Source organism: Rhincodon typus, chromosome 8 (genome assembly GCF_021869965.1).
Source record: "Rhincodon typus isolate 14 chromosome 8, sRhiTyp1.1, whole genome shotgun sequence".
NCBI lineage: Eukaryota > Metazoa > Chordata > Chondrichthyes > Orectolobiformes > Rhincodontidae > Rhincodon > Rhincodon typus.
In genome coordinates, this window is record NC_063339.1 from 72,132,747 (window position 1) to 72,147,746 (window position 15,000).

Genomic DNA, 15,000 nt, shown 5'->3' on the forward strand with positions numbered 1-15,000 from the left:
AAACTTTCCCTAATATCAGTACACTTGGACAATGAATGCCATCAGTTTAGCTGGGACAACGTAACCATAGTAGCCTAAGCCAAACATACATACACACCAGGAATTCCTACAGGCATGTTTCTCAATCCATAATGCAATCAACAAACATATAGAATTGGACCCCATTTACAAAACCAAACCGGAAATGACACAACTCACCGTAACAGACAGGACAGTATAAATTCCAAGCAGAGTAGAACAACATTGCTTTATCAGAGGCCTCACTGATGATGTTACCTAGCATGGTGATGAAACATCTGAACTAAAACAAGCCAGCTCGGCGAGCAAGTCAACAACCTCACCCACAACCCGAGCTACAAATCTTTGCAAAACCTTTAAACCCGATTAGGGTTTTTGAAACTGGGACATTGCTGATCAAAGAATCTCTAAGTGGGCAGGTAATTAGTGAGTGGCACATGGTGCACATTAGGATATGGACCAAGTTTTGGGTAACTACTGGCATTTTGCAAGTCTCCTGTATTTGAAATGCATGTAATATTAGGCATACATATTCACTGAACTTTGATCGTTTCCTTCAAACAGGTGCAGTCACACACAGTGCCTTGGGACTTCTACATCAATCAGCAACTTAAGATGAGGCTTGGTTCCAAGTTTAATAATTACTTCAGTCAGAATCACAGCTGCTATTTGTTTGACAATGGATGTGTGACAGTGGATCAGGGCAAGAACTGCGAAACTCTACAGGTGAGATCATCGTGGAGAGATGTACAATATCTGTTATCTTGGGGCAGTGGTGAATAACTTGCTGCATCTCCATACTAGTTCTTTAGGTGGCAGGTGGGATGGGAAAATAGCTATCATTACTTTTAGAGAATTAGGAATGACAACTGATTCATGGAACTCTCTTCACAGTGGAGACAGCCAATGCTGTTCAACGCAGATTTATAAAGATGATATCTGGACTTCAGGGTTTAAATTATGAGCAGAGTTTAAACAAGTTAGGTCTTTTTTGTTTAGAATTTAGAAGGTTAAAGAAGTGGTCTTCAGGATGTGAGGGTTAGATAAGATAACGCTATATACTGCTTCCACTGTTTGAAGGCTGTAGAACTGGGGGTATAGTCTAAGAATTAGGATTACTCCGAGTTCTCAAAGCGCTTCTACACTCTAGTGGAGGTTTGGAAGTCTCTTCCTAAAGCAGCAGTCGATCTGAATTCACTTGTTAAATTTAAAAACTGATATATACATTTATTAAGCAAAAGCATCAATGGATATAGGTCCAAAGCAGGCTCCTGGGGCTGATTTGGCCTAATCCTGTTGATCTGTTCCTAGGAAGTAATTATCTGACAACTGTGATCAATGACTCAATTAGTACAACATCAGGAGATGAATTTATTGATTGAGATGGTTGAGGAAGACCTGTCTAACTTTATCTGTCCTAGTGTAGCTGCTACTATTGTAGCCTAATCAGGAAGGGGCAGGAAATAAGGGTCACTGTTGCCCAGACCATATCTCATAACTCCATTACTAAATGTTTCATGTATTCAATCAGAACAATCTAGGGCTTGGTTTCTATTTTGTTTCATGAGTGCTGTGCCTGAAAGCAGATCCATTGTCTGCTGATGATTCTGAAACTGATTCCCATGGCATTTTTTGTCAATGGTGGTTTGTTATTGTCTTCCAGTCTCTGGCAGGGTGAGGAGGCAAATCTGAAGTCTACCTCAGTCAGAATGGAAATCGAACCTGTGGTCTTGGCATTATCCTTAACCACATATCCATCTAACCCCTGAGTCCTTGACATGACTGCAGCATATTTTTTCATTTGTCTGAAGGGTAGCTAGTTAGCTAAGGAACCAGAGGACAACCAGAACATCAGAGCCATATGCCAGCTTAACCTATTATGCATTTTAAATGGCAAGGAGAGAAAGAAGACTTAAAAATAGAAAATTCCAGTGATCCCTGATTATTTTTGTATAGGACACAATAGAATGCAATTCATTTTAGTATAATAATTGCATGTTAGAGGTGACTTCTCTGCCACTTATAGTTTGTTACTGGTTAGCATTTTGTCAGATTTTCTGAAATGCCACATTAGTGAATAGTAAAGTTGCTGGTATTTCTTGATACCTTTTGTACAAATTATTTTATGGATTTTGAGTCATTTCTCTACTCATGAAAATAAAGCTTAATCCACAACAGTCAAGGCTAAACTGTCTTTGCATTCTGTAGCTGTTCACTTTTTTTGTTTTCCATTTATAGGGTCTGTCTCGGGTGTGGGAAACTGTGCCAGAAGCACTGGTGGTGTTTCTGACACTTGACTTACTGGCTTTAGTGGAACTGATGCACACAGCTGAAATTGTTCATGGGGGCATAGCACCAGAAACACTCTTCATGGATGACAGGTTAGTTTAACCTGCTTTACAAAGCTTTCAGCAGTATATTACCTTTTATTGCATGACGTTGGGATAATTTTGAGCAATGGGTTGGAGCTAGAGTTCAATTTTCAGTAGCTTAGTATTGGATTTTTGCCTCAGTCTGTGCAAACTATTACACCGCATAATGCTGAATCTTACTGACCATATTTCATCATAAATTGGGGCTACAAACAATGAAGGAAGCCACTTCCACCTGCTTGAATTTCTGTACATTTTTTTCCATAATGGAAGAAAGGATTGAGATTTTGGTAATAGCAAGAAGAAATTGTTGTCATTGTCGATCAAAGGATCGAACACCACAGAGAATTTGCATTTGTCTGGCAGCTTTTGAACTTTAAGCATTGTTGCTGTACAATACATCTCCAGATGATTATGATGCAGTGGTTATTTCAGTGCTATTTAGATTCACTTGCAACTTCCAGTGTGAAAGCACTAATGCTTGGGTCATCCATGGCAGATTCACCACTTTAGACATTTTATTTGACTTTGCTGCTGTGTCCCATTTAAACTAATATGGAGTATTGCTGAAAACCAACTTATTTAATAAGTGTTTTGTCTTGCATTCATGGTAATTTGTAAGAATTTCAAGAGAAATCAACACTATATGCTGTATGAGATGACAGTGCCGATTGGTTGGCAAGAGGACTTCTTTTGATAATCATTCATGAGAGCTGGGCAATTGCTGGCTGGGCCAGCATTTCTCACCTGTCCTTAGTTTCCCTTGAAGATGGTGGTAAGCTGATTTCTTGAAACACTAATTCAAATGCTGTAGGTAGACACCCCAACCCCATACTGCTCGGGAGGGAGTTTCAAAAGTTTGACGCAACAATAATAAGGAACTGTGACATTTTTCCAAGTGAAGATTACGTGTAACTTGGAAGTGAACTTGCAGATGGTGGTTTCATGTGTCTGTTGCCCTAGTCCTTCGAGGTGGAACCAGTTGTGGGTTTGGAAGGTGATGTCTGGGGAGCTTTGAATTTCTGCAGTGCATCTTGTAGATGGTATGCTGCTACTGAGTATCAGTGATGGTAGAGGGAGTTGATATTTGTGGATGTTGTACCAATCAATCGGGCTGCATTGGCCTGAACAGTGGGCACCTCTGGTACAGGTTTCACTATGGTGAATGCACCAGTTAGATGATGATTGATAGTTAACTGCCAAGCTTCAAATTTAAACCGGGCAAGTTGATTCCAATCAAGGCATTGTCTAGAAAACTGGGCTAGAGAAAAAATGTTGTTTATCTTGTCAAACTGAAGCAGGTGTAACATATTCTTTTGGTCTGTCTGTCTGCAAAATACAAGGCCATATGTATTATCATATGTATGTATAGCTTCTGGTATGTGCAAATATGCCGTGCTGCAAACTTGACTGGTCGTCTTTAAATTGGTTGTAAGCAATGCATAAGCTGAGTAGTGGAAGTAGACTTGCAGCAACAGCGAATCCTGTCAGATTTCTCAACTAGGATATCGTGGAAAGGGTTCTCATTTGTCTGCTTCATTTCAAAGGTGAATTGGAGTGCAGACTAGAGCCTGTTAAGAAGTGGAATAAATTTAGACATGCAGCTGCAGATCCAAATATAGCAAGTATATCGTTAACGTATTAAAAATTTAATGGGGTGAAAGTTTAGATCTTTATTGCATCAAACCACTTTTTTATTAATGAACCCAACAAAGATATTTGCAAGATCCAGGCCTCATGGGGATTCAATGGATTTGTCATCTATGTGGGCATACATGTTAAAACAAAACTCAACAACGTAGGTTGCTGGGTTCATAATTTCAGTGACTGCTGATTCACATAATAGTGTCAGGTCTGGATTGCAACAATATAATGCTGCACTGCACTATGATGTCCTTAAACTGGACAATAGGCTAGCAATGTCAAATAAGCATGTAGATATTGCATTGCTTTTGAAATGCAAGTTTGGTATGGTCTGTTTACATGGAAACCTTGCTCAGCATATAGCAATTTGCTGAGTTCCTGTTGTGAAGAACCAGTCGTAGAAAATATTGGGCGCATCACTTGTGTGTCTTGGGCATCCCATATGTATGTGGATTTAAACAAACTAATTTTGGCTGTGCTACTTTTCAGCCTCTGAAGCTAGTCATGTTAGTGATTACCGTTTGGATATTTTAGTTTGAGAAGGCCAAACCAGATGAAATGAACTTGTGACCCATCTATCGTGCACTCAAAAACTTCAGTTTGCACACCAGCACGATAACTTGCACTGAACCCCTAATCAACGGAGTGCTGAGTTTGTATGCCAAGATGATTGTATCAGAATGTTGCTTGTCTAAATATAATGGCCTACATTTCCATCTGCCTCTTAATTAGTACACTGGGTTATTGAAAATACAACCCATGGAAAAAGATGATGATGAAAATGTAGAAAAGCAGCCCAGAATCATCATCATCTGGTATTTGGAGTACAAACTGACGTACCCTATTCTCTTAAGGTTGACTCACCAATTACTTAATTCGGTTCGTTTTTGTGGCTTGCTAGATAGAAGTAAGCTGTTAACGAATTATACCTATATATCATGTTATAATTGGATACAAAGGTGAGGAGTAGAAAGGGAAAGAAAAGCATTGCACAAAGCTTTGCACTAAGTACCACCTTTTGAGATATGCCCATTTAAACTGGCTCATCTGTGTTCATTCCCTAGGTTTTATAACGACTCTGTGTGCCCCAGCAGTGATGGTTTAGTGAAGCTCATGGACTTCACCTACAGCTTGGACCTGAAGCTGCAGTCTGATGTCATCAAGTTTATGAAATTTCCTACAGTGCAATCGCTATCAAATAAAGAGCTCCTGCTAGAGTGCACTAATGCCTACCAGGTAAGCTGCCATTAAGGCACTAATCTAGATTGATCTAATACACAACTAATGTTTTCACTCCTATTTAATAAACACTATTCGAGTTGTGCTGGCTAGTGCATGATGGTGTTTTATCACCTTGCCCAGTAATATTGATCTGGTGCATGTTTATCCTGCTTTGGAGTTGAGAGTTGTGCTTTTTTTCCCTTTTCTACTTCTCTCCTTTGTATTTAGTTATGACATAATGATACATCGCTATAATTTATTAACAGCTCACTTTTTTACCTAGCAAGCTACGAAGACCAACCAAATTAAGTAGTTGGCTAGTCAACCTTAAGAGAACAGGGTACTCCAGTTTAGACTCCAAATACCAATAGAAGGTGGTGATGGGCTGTTTTTCTACATTTTCACCTTCCTGTTTTTGCGAGGGCAAAATGCTGACCTCGACTAGTGGAATGCTAATTGGTAAATGAAACCAAGACATTTTTCATCTGCATGGCTAATTATCACCCACAAGGAGCAGCTGCTCAAAATCCATTTGAATGGCAATAATTTAGAGTGACTGTCACTTGGAAAGGAGTAAATATTGAACATTGCATTGCTGTTTGTAGGATTTGTTGTGTGCATTTTGTCTGTTTTTCCAACATTGCATTGACTGCAATTTGCTGCTGCCACCACCTTCCCTGGGGTCATTTGGGATGGATGATAAATGCTGGTCTTATGTACAACATCTACATTCTGTAAATGAATAAATATTTTTAAAAGCTAAATCTTCCGTATGTGGACACTTCCTGATAGAGTCGGCATGACAGTGAAGTGGTTATGTTAATGGTTATATGTTACTAGTTATATAATCCAGAGGCCTACAATAATATTCTGGAGCACCATGGCACCTGGAAGACTTGAATTTGATTTTAATCTGGAATTATAGGATATCCCCATTAATAATCATGAATGGTGGAAGACACAAATTAATAAATAACAACTGGAAAATTGAGAAGAATATTGTAACTGTCACTAAAGAAAAACTGCTAGGGGAGCTTAATGGATCTAAAGACTGATAAATCCTCTAGACATGAGATACATTCCACGATGTTAAAAGTAGTTGCACTGATCATAATCTTCAGAATCAAAGGATTCCTACAAGTCCCAAAGCGTTGGCAATTTTCCAGTGTAACTTTTTTATTTGAAAAGGGAGACACAAAAACAAGTTGGGCGGGTTAGCCTAACTTCTTCAGTTGGGAAGTAGATAATATGATCATGCAGCAAGCATGGCTTCACAACAGGGAAAACATGCTTGATAAACTTATTAAACTTCTTTGAGGTGGTAACAACTAGGATAGATAAGGGGGGAAGCAGTGGATGTAATATATTTGGATTTTTCAAAAGGCATTTGGTAAGGTACCACATTTTGGGTTACTTGATAAAATGAGAACCCATGTATTAAATATACAGGATTGTTAAACTAATAGAAGACAGAGTTGGGATAAGGGGAGGGGAGCATTTTCAGGATGGCGACCCACAACTAAGAGTCCCACAGGGATTAGTTAGTTATTTTTATATTAATGACGTGGATGAGGAAAGTGAATATGCTATAGCCGTGTTTCCAGATGACGCAGATAGCTGGGAAGGCAAGTGGGATACAGACAGGTTATGTGAGCAGACAAAAGCCTGGCAGATGGGAATATATTGTGGGAAAATGTTACAATGCTCTTTGGCAGAAAGAATAGAGGAAACGAATGTTAAATGGAGAAATCATGTAGAAAGCTACATTGCAGGGATTTTTGTGCATAAATTTTAAAAAAACTACTTGACAAATTTTATCAGGCAATTGGAAGGCATATGGGAAGTTGCCCTTTTTTAATAAGGGATAGAGTATAAAAATGGGTAAGTTTTTGCTTAAACTATACAAGGCAGATTTGGGATCCTTATCTAAGGAAAAATATACACAATTCTTAGGGGACTTGACAGGGTAGAAGCAGAAATATTTCCTCTTGTGTAGGACCAGGGTGAGAGAAATTTTTGATTAGTAAGAAACTTGAAGCTTCTAGGGAAAAGGCGAGAAGGTGGAATTGAGGTTTATCCGATCAGCCATGATCTCATTGAATGACAAGCAGATTTGATCGGTTGAATGGCCTACTTCTGCGGCAAGACCTTATGGTCTTGAACTACAAAACCCATCTGGCCCACTCGTGCCCTTCGGAGAGGAAGCCTGCCAAACATACCCAGCCTGGCCTATGATTCCAAATCTACCAATGTGGTTGACTTTTGGTACCCTCAAATGTCCTGGTAAGGTACTTGGTTGACCCAAACCATCTCGAGAGAAAAAGGGTGACGTTTCGCTGACCTACATAGCCCAAGTTAAGCCTGGTGTGATCTGATTGAAAGTCACTTGGTAATTTGTATTTTTCAGGAGTGAAACCATTGAAACATAAAAATATGGGCTGACTGTGGAGTTCCTCAGGGCATTCTGGGATGTGAATGTGCCCTGGCTCTGGAGGAATGTATCGCGAGTGGAAAGATGCTCCTTTCTTGGCGCAGGGCCGTTATCACTGTTGCCTAAGAAGAGGGATCTCCATTTGTTAAAGAATTGGTGTCTGGTCTACCACCTCAGCATGGACTATGAAATTTTTGTCAGGGCACTTTCTGCTCTCCTTGGCACTGTGCTGGACCAAATGATCCTCCCAGAGCAGTCCTGCACCATTCCAGGCCAGGGTATCCAAGTCAACATCATTATTCCCAGAAGGCTGGCCTGTCGAGTGCCTTTCTCCCCCTTGATCAGGAAAGGGTGTTCAACACAGTGGGTCATGAGTATCTGCTTGGGACTCTGCGAGCTTTCGGGTTCGGAATGCACTTTGTAACCTGGATCCAACTTCTGTGCACTGCAGTGGAGTTGCTGATGATACCCTTGCGTTTTGGGAGAAGTGTGTATCAGGGCTAACCCCCTGTCCGGCCAGATTTACACTCTCTGCGTGGAGCCATTCCTACACCCCTTGAATAAACAGCTTTCTGGTTTAGCGCTGCGTGGGCTGGGGCTGGAAGTGGTTCTTTCGGCATACGCCAACAACACGCTCCTCAGGTTGGCAGATCCAGCTGGTTTGCGGAGAATACACGAATGCCAGAGTTCTAATCTGTGGTGTCCTCTGCAACTGGAGCAATTGTTCGGGACTTCTGGTCAGTCCGTGGCAGATGGGCCCCCAGCCGGAGGAGCTGCAGTGCTTCAGGTGGAATACCGCTCACCTCTTCTACCTGGGAGTCCGTCTTTGCCCTGCAGAGGAATCCTGGCTGGCGAATTAGTACAAGTTGGAAACTAAAGTGACTGCTCACCTAGCACACTTTTCAGCACTGATCCGTGTGTTGCCTTACAAGGCGTGAATGCTGGTCATAAACCATGTGGTACCAGCTGGTCACTTGGTCCTTCTCCCGGCTTTGTCACCACCATCCCAAAAAAGCCCATTGAATTTTTCTGAGACAACAGGCAACCCTGGGTTGCTGCTGTGGTTCTGAGCCTCCCACTTGAGGAGAGTGGCCAGGCACTGGTGTGCCTTCACACCCTCAGGTAGCAACTTTCCACCTTCAGACCCTGCACCCATATTTTTATGTTGAGCCTCCTCCAAGGTGATGACACGTTTCTTCCATCACATGCGGCCCCATTACATCTCACAGTTCCTGTTCATGGAGTGGTCTTGGCCTCTGGTCGTCTTCCAGGAATTGCCTGTCTTCTTTCTGGAGCTGATCACAGTCTGGGACATGGTTGGCTTGCACTGGAGCTCTTCCCCCTGTGGGAGTGGCGGCTGTTGTCAGGGAGCCTCTGCCCAGGAACAGCTTCCTCCTTGTGCGCGGTTTGTAATGGCCGAGGGAGGAGAGAGCTTGGGATGCAGGGCTGACCAGAGTTGAGGACACGCAGAGGAGCGGGCTTGATAACATCGGCACAGTTGACTGAGAGGATATCGGTCCACCTCCAGTTTGTGACCCAAGCCAGATGGATAAGGCACTTGGTCCCAACATCTCGCGTGCATTCGTAGCAGCTCAGGCATGCGGTGGGCTTCTGGACAATCTGACCCCTGTTGGTCCGGAACATGACACTGACCCATGACATGGTGCCCCACAATCTGAGCCGTCTCGGGGATATTCTCCTGGTGCCCTTCCGAATGACACAGGTGCTATTTGTGCTGCACACACTCCACTGCTGTGCCTTCACCCGCCACCCAGACATGCCTTGATGTAATGCTTTGCCCTTTGGCAGCGGAGATCTCCAGTGGAGGGCCCTCTACAAAGGGGTCTTCCCCTCTTACATCGGGGATCTGGGGTGGAAAGTGGTGCATGCGGCGTTCCCGTGCAACAGGAGACTGAGCAAGTTCACCAGTTGCCAGTTGCACATGCATGGAGGAGACTATCTTCCACTTGTATATTGAGTGCATTCATCTGCATCTCCTTAAGTTTTGAAAGGGCTGCTGTTAAAATTGTGGTTACACTTCTCCTGATCTATGGGCACCCGGTGCAGGCAGGGGCGGTCAAGTCTGCAAGCCGCCTTGTGACTTTGCTCCTAGGCCTGGCCAAGATGGCTATTAACGGTTCCAGGCAGTGGGCCGAAGAGGGGCTTGTCATTCCTGACTGTCTGTCTGCTGCTGTTCGCACTGGTTACGGCCGCGCTCAGGTGTCCCAGGAGAAGGAGCACGCAGTGCTTGCTGGCACGTTCGAGGCCTTTCAAGACCACTGGGCATTGAGGGGGTTGGAGTGCATTATCAACCTGGATAATGATTTTCTGATTTAGTTCATTGCCTCAGCAGTATAAGTTTCCATTTTGCCTTTTGAGTTTGCATTAGTTTTCAGTTTGGTGCCCCAGGGAGTGGGCTGTTTTATTTTCCTTTTGTTCCGATTTTGGACCCCTTTGAAGAGCCAAGGGGGCTTTTATTTTAGCCCCGTACTGTCCGTATCTCGGATGTGCTCGATGGGGATTGCTAAGAGGTGAGTTTTATCTTTACTTGAAATGAGCAGGGGAACATCTTCTGAATATTAAACCATTGTTATCCCTGTCCCAGGAGTATTCAATGGGGGTGGAGCAGAGGGGATTTATTTATTTAGATGTTTGTTTGTTTGTTTGTTTGTTTGTTTGTTTATTTGGCATTTTTAATTTTGCTGGAGTCTGTTTGTTTTTGTTTTTGTTTTTATTTTGCCCGTTGTGGTCCCTGCCCAAAAGAGGTTGGTTCAGATGGAGTCAAGAGAGCCATTTTTTTTTTCGTTTTTGTTTTTGTTTATTTGTTTTTGTTTTCCTCCAGAGTAGTAGGGTCTTTATTTTTGTTTTACAAATTAAAGACAGCTTTAGTTTGTTTCGAAAGAGCAGAGTGGGTTTTACCTAGTGCTGCCGGGAGTGCCTGATGGGGACAGTGTTGGGGTTTCTTGGCTTTGTCTGTTTACACCTTTCGTTTAAGAGTGGAGGGTTGTTTTTTGGACTGGAGGCCTGTGACCAGTGGTGTTTCACAGGGATCGGTGCCAGGTTCACTTTTTTGTTTGTCATTTTATGTAAATGATTTGGATGAGTATACACGAGGCATGGTTAGTAAGTTAGCGGATGACACCAAAATTGGTGGTATAGTGGACAGTGAAGAAAGTTATCAAAGATTACAAAGAGATCTTGATCAATTGGATCAGTGGGCTGAGGAATGGCAGGTGGAGTTTAATTTGGATAAATATCATTGATTTATTGAGTTATACAGCATGGTGAGATGTTGCATTTTGGCAAAACAAGGTTTGGAGGGATATGGGCCCAGGAGCAGGCAGGTTGGACTAGCTTATTTTGGGTTTATGCTTGGCATGGACTGGTTGGACTGAAGGGTCTGTTTGTGCTGTATGACTCTAAACAAGGGCAGGACTTGTACATGTCACTATACGTATCTTTGTGTATTTTTCGATGATCTGACTGAGGTTAACTAATCAGTGACGTTGTTCAGCACTAAAATATGTATTTATTATCGAAGAATGTGTTATGCATTTTTTGAGATGTAAATGATTACTTGTCTGTGAGCTCTGAGTCAATACAGCCTTTGTGGACAAAATATATGGAACCCTCCTCAATCTTTGAATCTCTTTATTGACGATTTAATTTTTTTAAACCTGTGGATGTTGGAAATCCGAAACAAAGACAGATTTCTGGAAAATCTCAGCAAGTCTGGCAGCACCTATGGAGATAAGGCAGAGTAATGTTTTGGATCCAGTGACTCCTCTTCAGAACTGATTATAGCTAGCCTATTGTTTACTCCTTCCACCACGCTATCTTAAGCATATTCCATCCTTTTTCTGAGCTATAATCCGTTAAACTTGGTTTAAAATTTGGGTCATCGTTTAAATTTTAAAACAGTTACTTACTGTTCATTCTTTAGTGCGGATCCGTTTTGAACAGTAAGATGATGCCTTCTCTGCTAAATACTCAATTTGAGAGTCCAGATGTAATGAATTATCTTTTGAGCAAAAACATTCCAAATCTGTCCAACCTCTCCTTATAGCTAGCAGACGCCAAATATTTGCCAGGATGATGCCAGAATTGACCCTCTTGTGGCATAGTGGTAGTGACACTACCCCAGACCAACAGGCCTGGATTCAAGTCCCATCTGCTTGATCTCTGAACAGATTGGATAGAAAAATAGGTTAATAAAAAAAATAGTAAGAGGGCTGTTGCAGGAGTTCCAGGTTCAAGTCCCACTTGAAAAGTAGTGATTGAATAACTTGCTGATGCTAACTGTTTCAGTTCACCAGTGGAAAAACTAGCCTCTTGGATAAGTTGCCCTGTGTAGTTTAATGAAAATGTATAAGTTAGTGATATGATGTTTAAGGTAATTTAACATTGACATAAGCATCTCAGTCTGGACAGTGAGAGAGAATAACTGTACTAAAAGTGCTGTGATGCAGACATTTGTGTCAGCTACAATAGCGTGTAATTAAATGTTTTAATTGGAGTTTCAGTGCATCAGACAATAGTCACACTTAAGTCAGAGATAAAGATGTTGCAGTCTCATTAGGGACAGAATAATCTAAGAGCAGCCTTGGTTCAGGACCAAACACCCTGATGCCAAACCTCACAGCATTATCAACAGCATGGTGTCGGCTCAAACCACCTGAGTGCACCAACAACCCAAGATTGAAAATGTATCTGCAAAAAAACTAGTTGGATAAAGTAAAGCTGAACATCTTTTATAGTAACCAGAAAACTGTTTACTGAAGCCATAACTTTGTGGCTCAAAATAAATGCTTCAACTTGTATGTAGAAACTATGCAGCTACTTACAATCAATATCATTGTTAATGCCTAACAGTCTGTTCTATGCTCCAACGTTAACCTTCATCACTGGTGATTGCAGGTTGATCTCCTTGGGATTGCAAACACTGTGCATTTTCTATTGTTTGGAAGGCAGATAGATGTCAGCAAACAGGGTTCACTGTGGATACTTGGGCCTACGTCCTCCAGGTATTTTGATTTGTTTTGTACTGTGCACTGTTTCTAAATGAAATAGAAAATCGATGAGCTTTGTTTGTGTTCCTAAATAAGTTTGAGTCTGCATTATTGTTAATGTAGTGACCTATAAATTGAGCAGTTCTTTAACATGGGCTAGGCATTGCTACTAGCACTTTGTAGGTATATCAATCATTATACTTGTGCTTACCATTTGTTCATTCATCACCACTGAATTTTCTACCCAGTAACGAAGCTTTTAAGAGGGATGCTAGTAGATGACTACTTCAGTACTCACTGCACCACCACAGCACCAACCATGCACTATAATAGATCCACTGTTCCCAAAGATGAAGTTAAATTCTGTTCAACGTAAATATACTACCCTTCCACCTTACCCAGAAAGTGGTCTCTGCCAAGAGTGACCTTTTTTTAACTTTCTTCAACTTTCTCCATCTTAAGGTTTTCTTTTGGTATTTCCTCTTACTACCCTACTCACCAGGAGTCTCTAATGCTAAGTGGCCAAAGAGGTGACACTAAAAGAGCTGATCCTAGATGCTTGTTGATGCAATTGCTCACAAACTAATAGTACAAAAAGCTAAAACAGAAGCACCAAATGTTTCCTTTACCACCATATAGCGCAATGGAAATCAGGAATTCAAAGCACTCTAATTAAATCTTTTACCTTCCATCACACCAATGTGACATTCCTCAGTAGTTTCCTAAATTGCTTTAGCTCGTGCTTGTTTAGCAGTTAATCCACTTTATTTAACAAATGGGTGTCGTTTTTAGAGTGAGTACTCTGTTCCTAGCAATGCTTTAACAAAAAATGGTCTCGACTGAGTATTGTTTTCATCTTGAGTCAGGTTTGGATTAAAACCCTAATCCATGCTGACATTACAGTGGAGAATAGAGCAGTACTACATTTTGTCTAAAGTGCCACCTTTCAGATGAGATGCTAATCTGAAGTCCTGTCTGTTCCCTTGGATGAACTTTTTTTTTTAAAAAAAGTATCACAAAAGAGCAAGGAAGTTCCCTCTCGGTATCCTGATATCTCTCAACTATCATCACTGAAACAGCTTAGCTAGTGATTAGCTCCATTGGCTCCCACATTTCCCTACCTTGCACTAGTTCAGAAATACTTAGCTTCAAAGCAGTTTAAAATGTGAAACCTGTGAAAGTTGCTACATACGTTTGTGTCTTATATTTTTACAGAATGGAGTTGCTGTATCTGGAGTTGTGGAACAATTTCTTTGAAAAGATTCTGAATGCAGGAGGTGCATCCTCTGTCTCTACACTGAGTGATCTGCGCCAGACAGTGACAGAAGTTATTGAGCCAGATTATGAAATTCTGTATAATGATGCTTTCACACTAATGCCCCATGATTAATGAATGTAAGATTTTTTAAAATGCTACTGTTGTTTCAGGGTCCTTTTTTTTATTGTTTTGAATAAAGTTGTCCATATATTTTTCATTCTATTGTTGCAGTGATTACATCCATGTTACCTACCTTTTCCAAAAAAAACTTTTTTAATTCAACTAAGGTGATGAAAACTCTGGATTAAATCAAACCTTTCAGGCCTGTGAAGCTCAGCTGCTCACTGACAGAGATATTTACTGAGTTAATATATCAGACAATATTTTCCCCATTTCCTGTAACCATGGTAAATACATTCATCTATTATGCTTTGCGTTACACTGCAAAAACAACTTCCTATGTTTTTGGTATCCTCACTAAATAAAGGATTAGATCTTGCTGTAAATACCAGACCATGGTAGTGACACACTCCATTCCAAATGTACAAACAGCTAGTAAGTTCAGGGGAATTAAAAAATGTAATTGCAAGTTCTGGAGATTCATGTTTGTTCAATTTACTCTTAAGTGGGACCCCAACTTTGTCTCTGCTTTTATAATTTGTGCAATAAATGACCATTAAACAAGGTGTAATTAACGTTCTTTTAAACAAGTGATGTTTGTTAATGACTGCTAATCTATTGTATTTTAGCATTGACATTTATGGAGTCTTAATTCTTTTAAGTGGTATATTGTTCAAAAATTTAAACTTTTCCTGTGTCTCCTTTTTTATTCTCAATCTAGCCTTTGTCATTCATTCAGTTTTTTTGCCTTTTCTTTATTCCATCCTCTTCCCCCTGCCCTCCTCCACCTCATCCACACCAAACCACTCCCTATGATATGTTCCACAATCTCACCATTTAGTGGAACCAACAAGGGTGATGCTGAGTTTCCCCCATGGTCATCTAACAAGGGATAACAGCAATGCTCTTTTTACGGATTTCTATGTA

At 41.1% G+C, this 15,000-nt stretch overlaps 1 protein-coding gene across 1 annotated transcript; it reads left to right on the top strand.

The window, feature by feature from the left end:
• Positions 1 to 586: 586 nt before the first annotated feature.
• Positions 587 to 14,637, top strand: bub1ba (BUB1 mitotic checkpoint serine/threonine kinase Ba). The gene is made up of 5 exons (XM_048599926.1): positions 587 to 744; positions 2,257 to 2,399; positions 5,099 to 5,270; positions 12,604 to 12,710; positions 13,911 to 14,637. The coding sequence occupies exons 1-5, from the start codon at positions 634 to 636 to the stop codon at positions 14,083 to 14,085; spliced, it is 708 nt and encodes a 235-aa protein (XP_048455883.1). The 5' UTR covers positions 587 to 633; the 3' UTR covers positions 14,086 to 14,637.
• Positions 14,638 to 15,000: the final 363 nt, after the last annotated feature.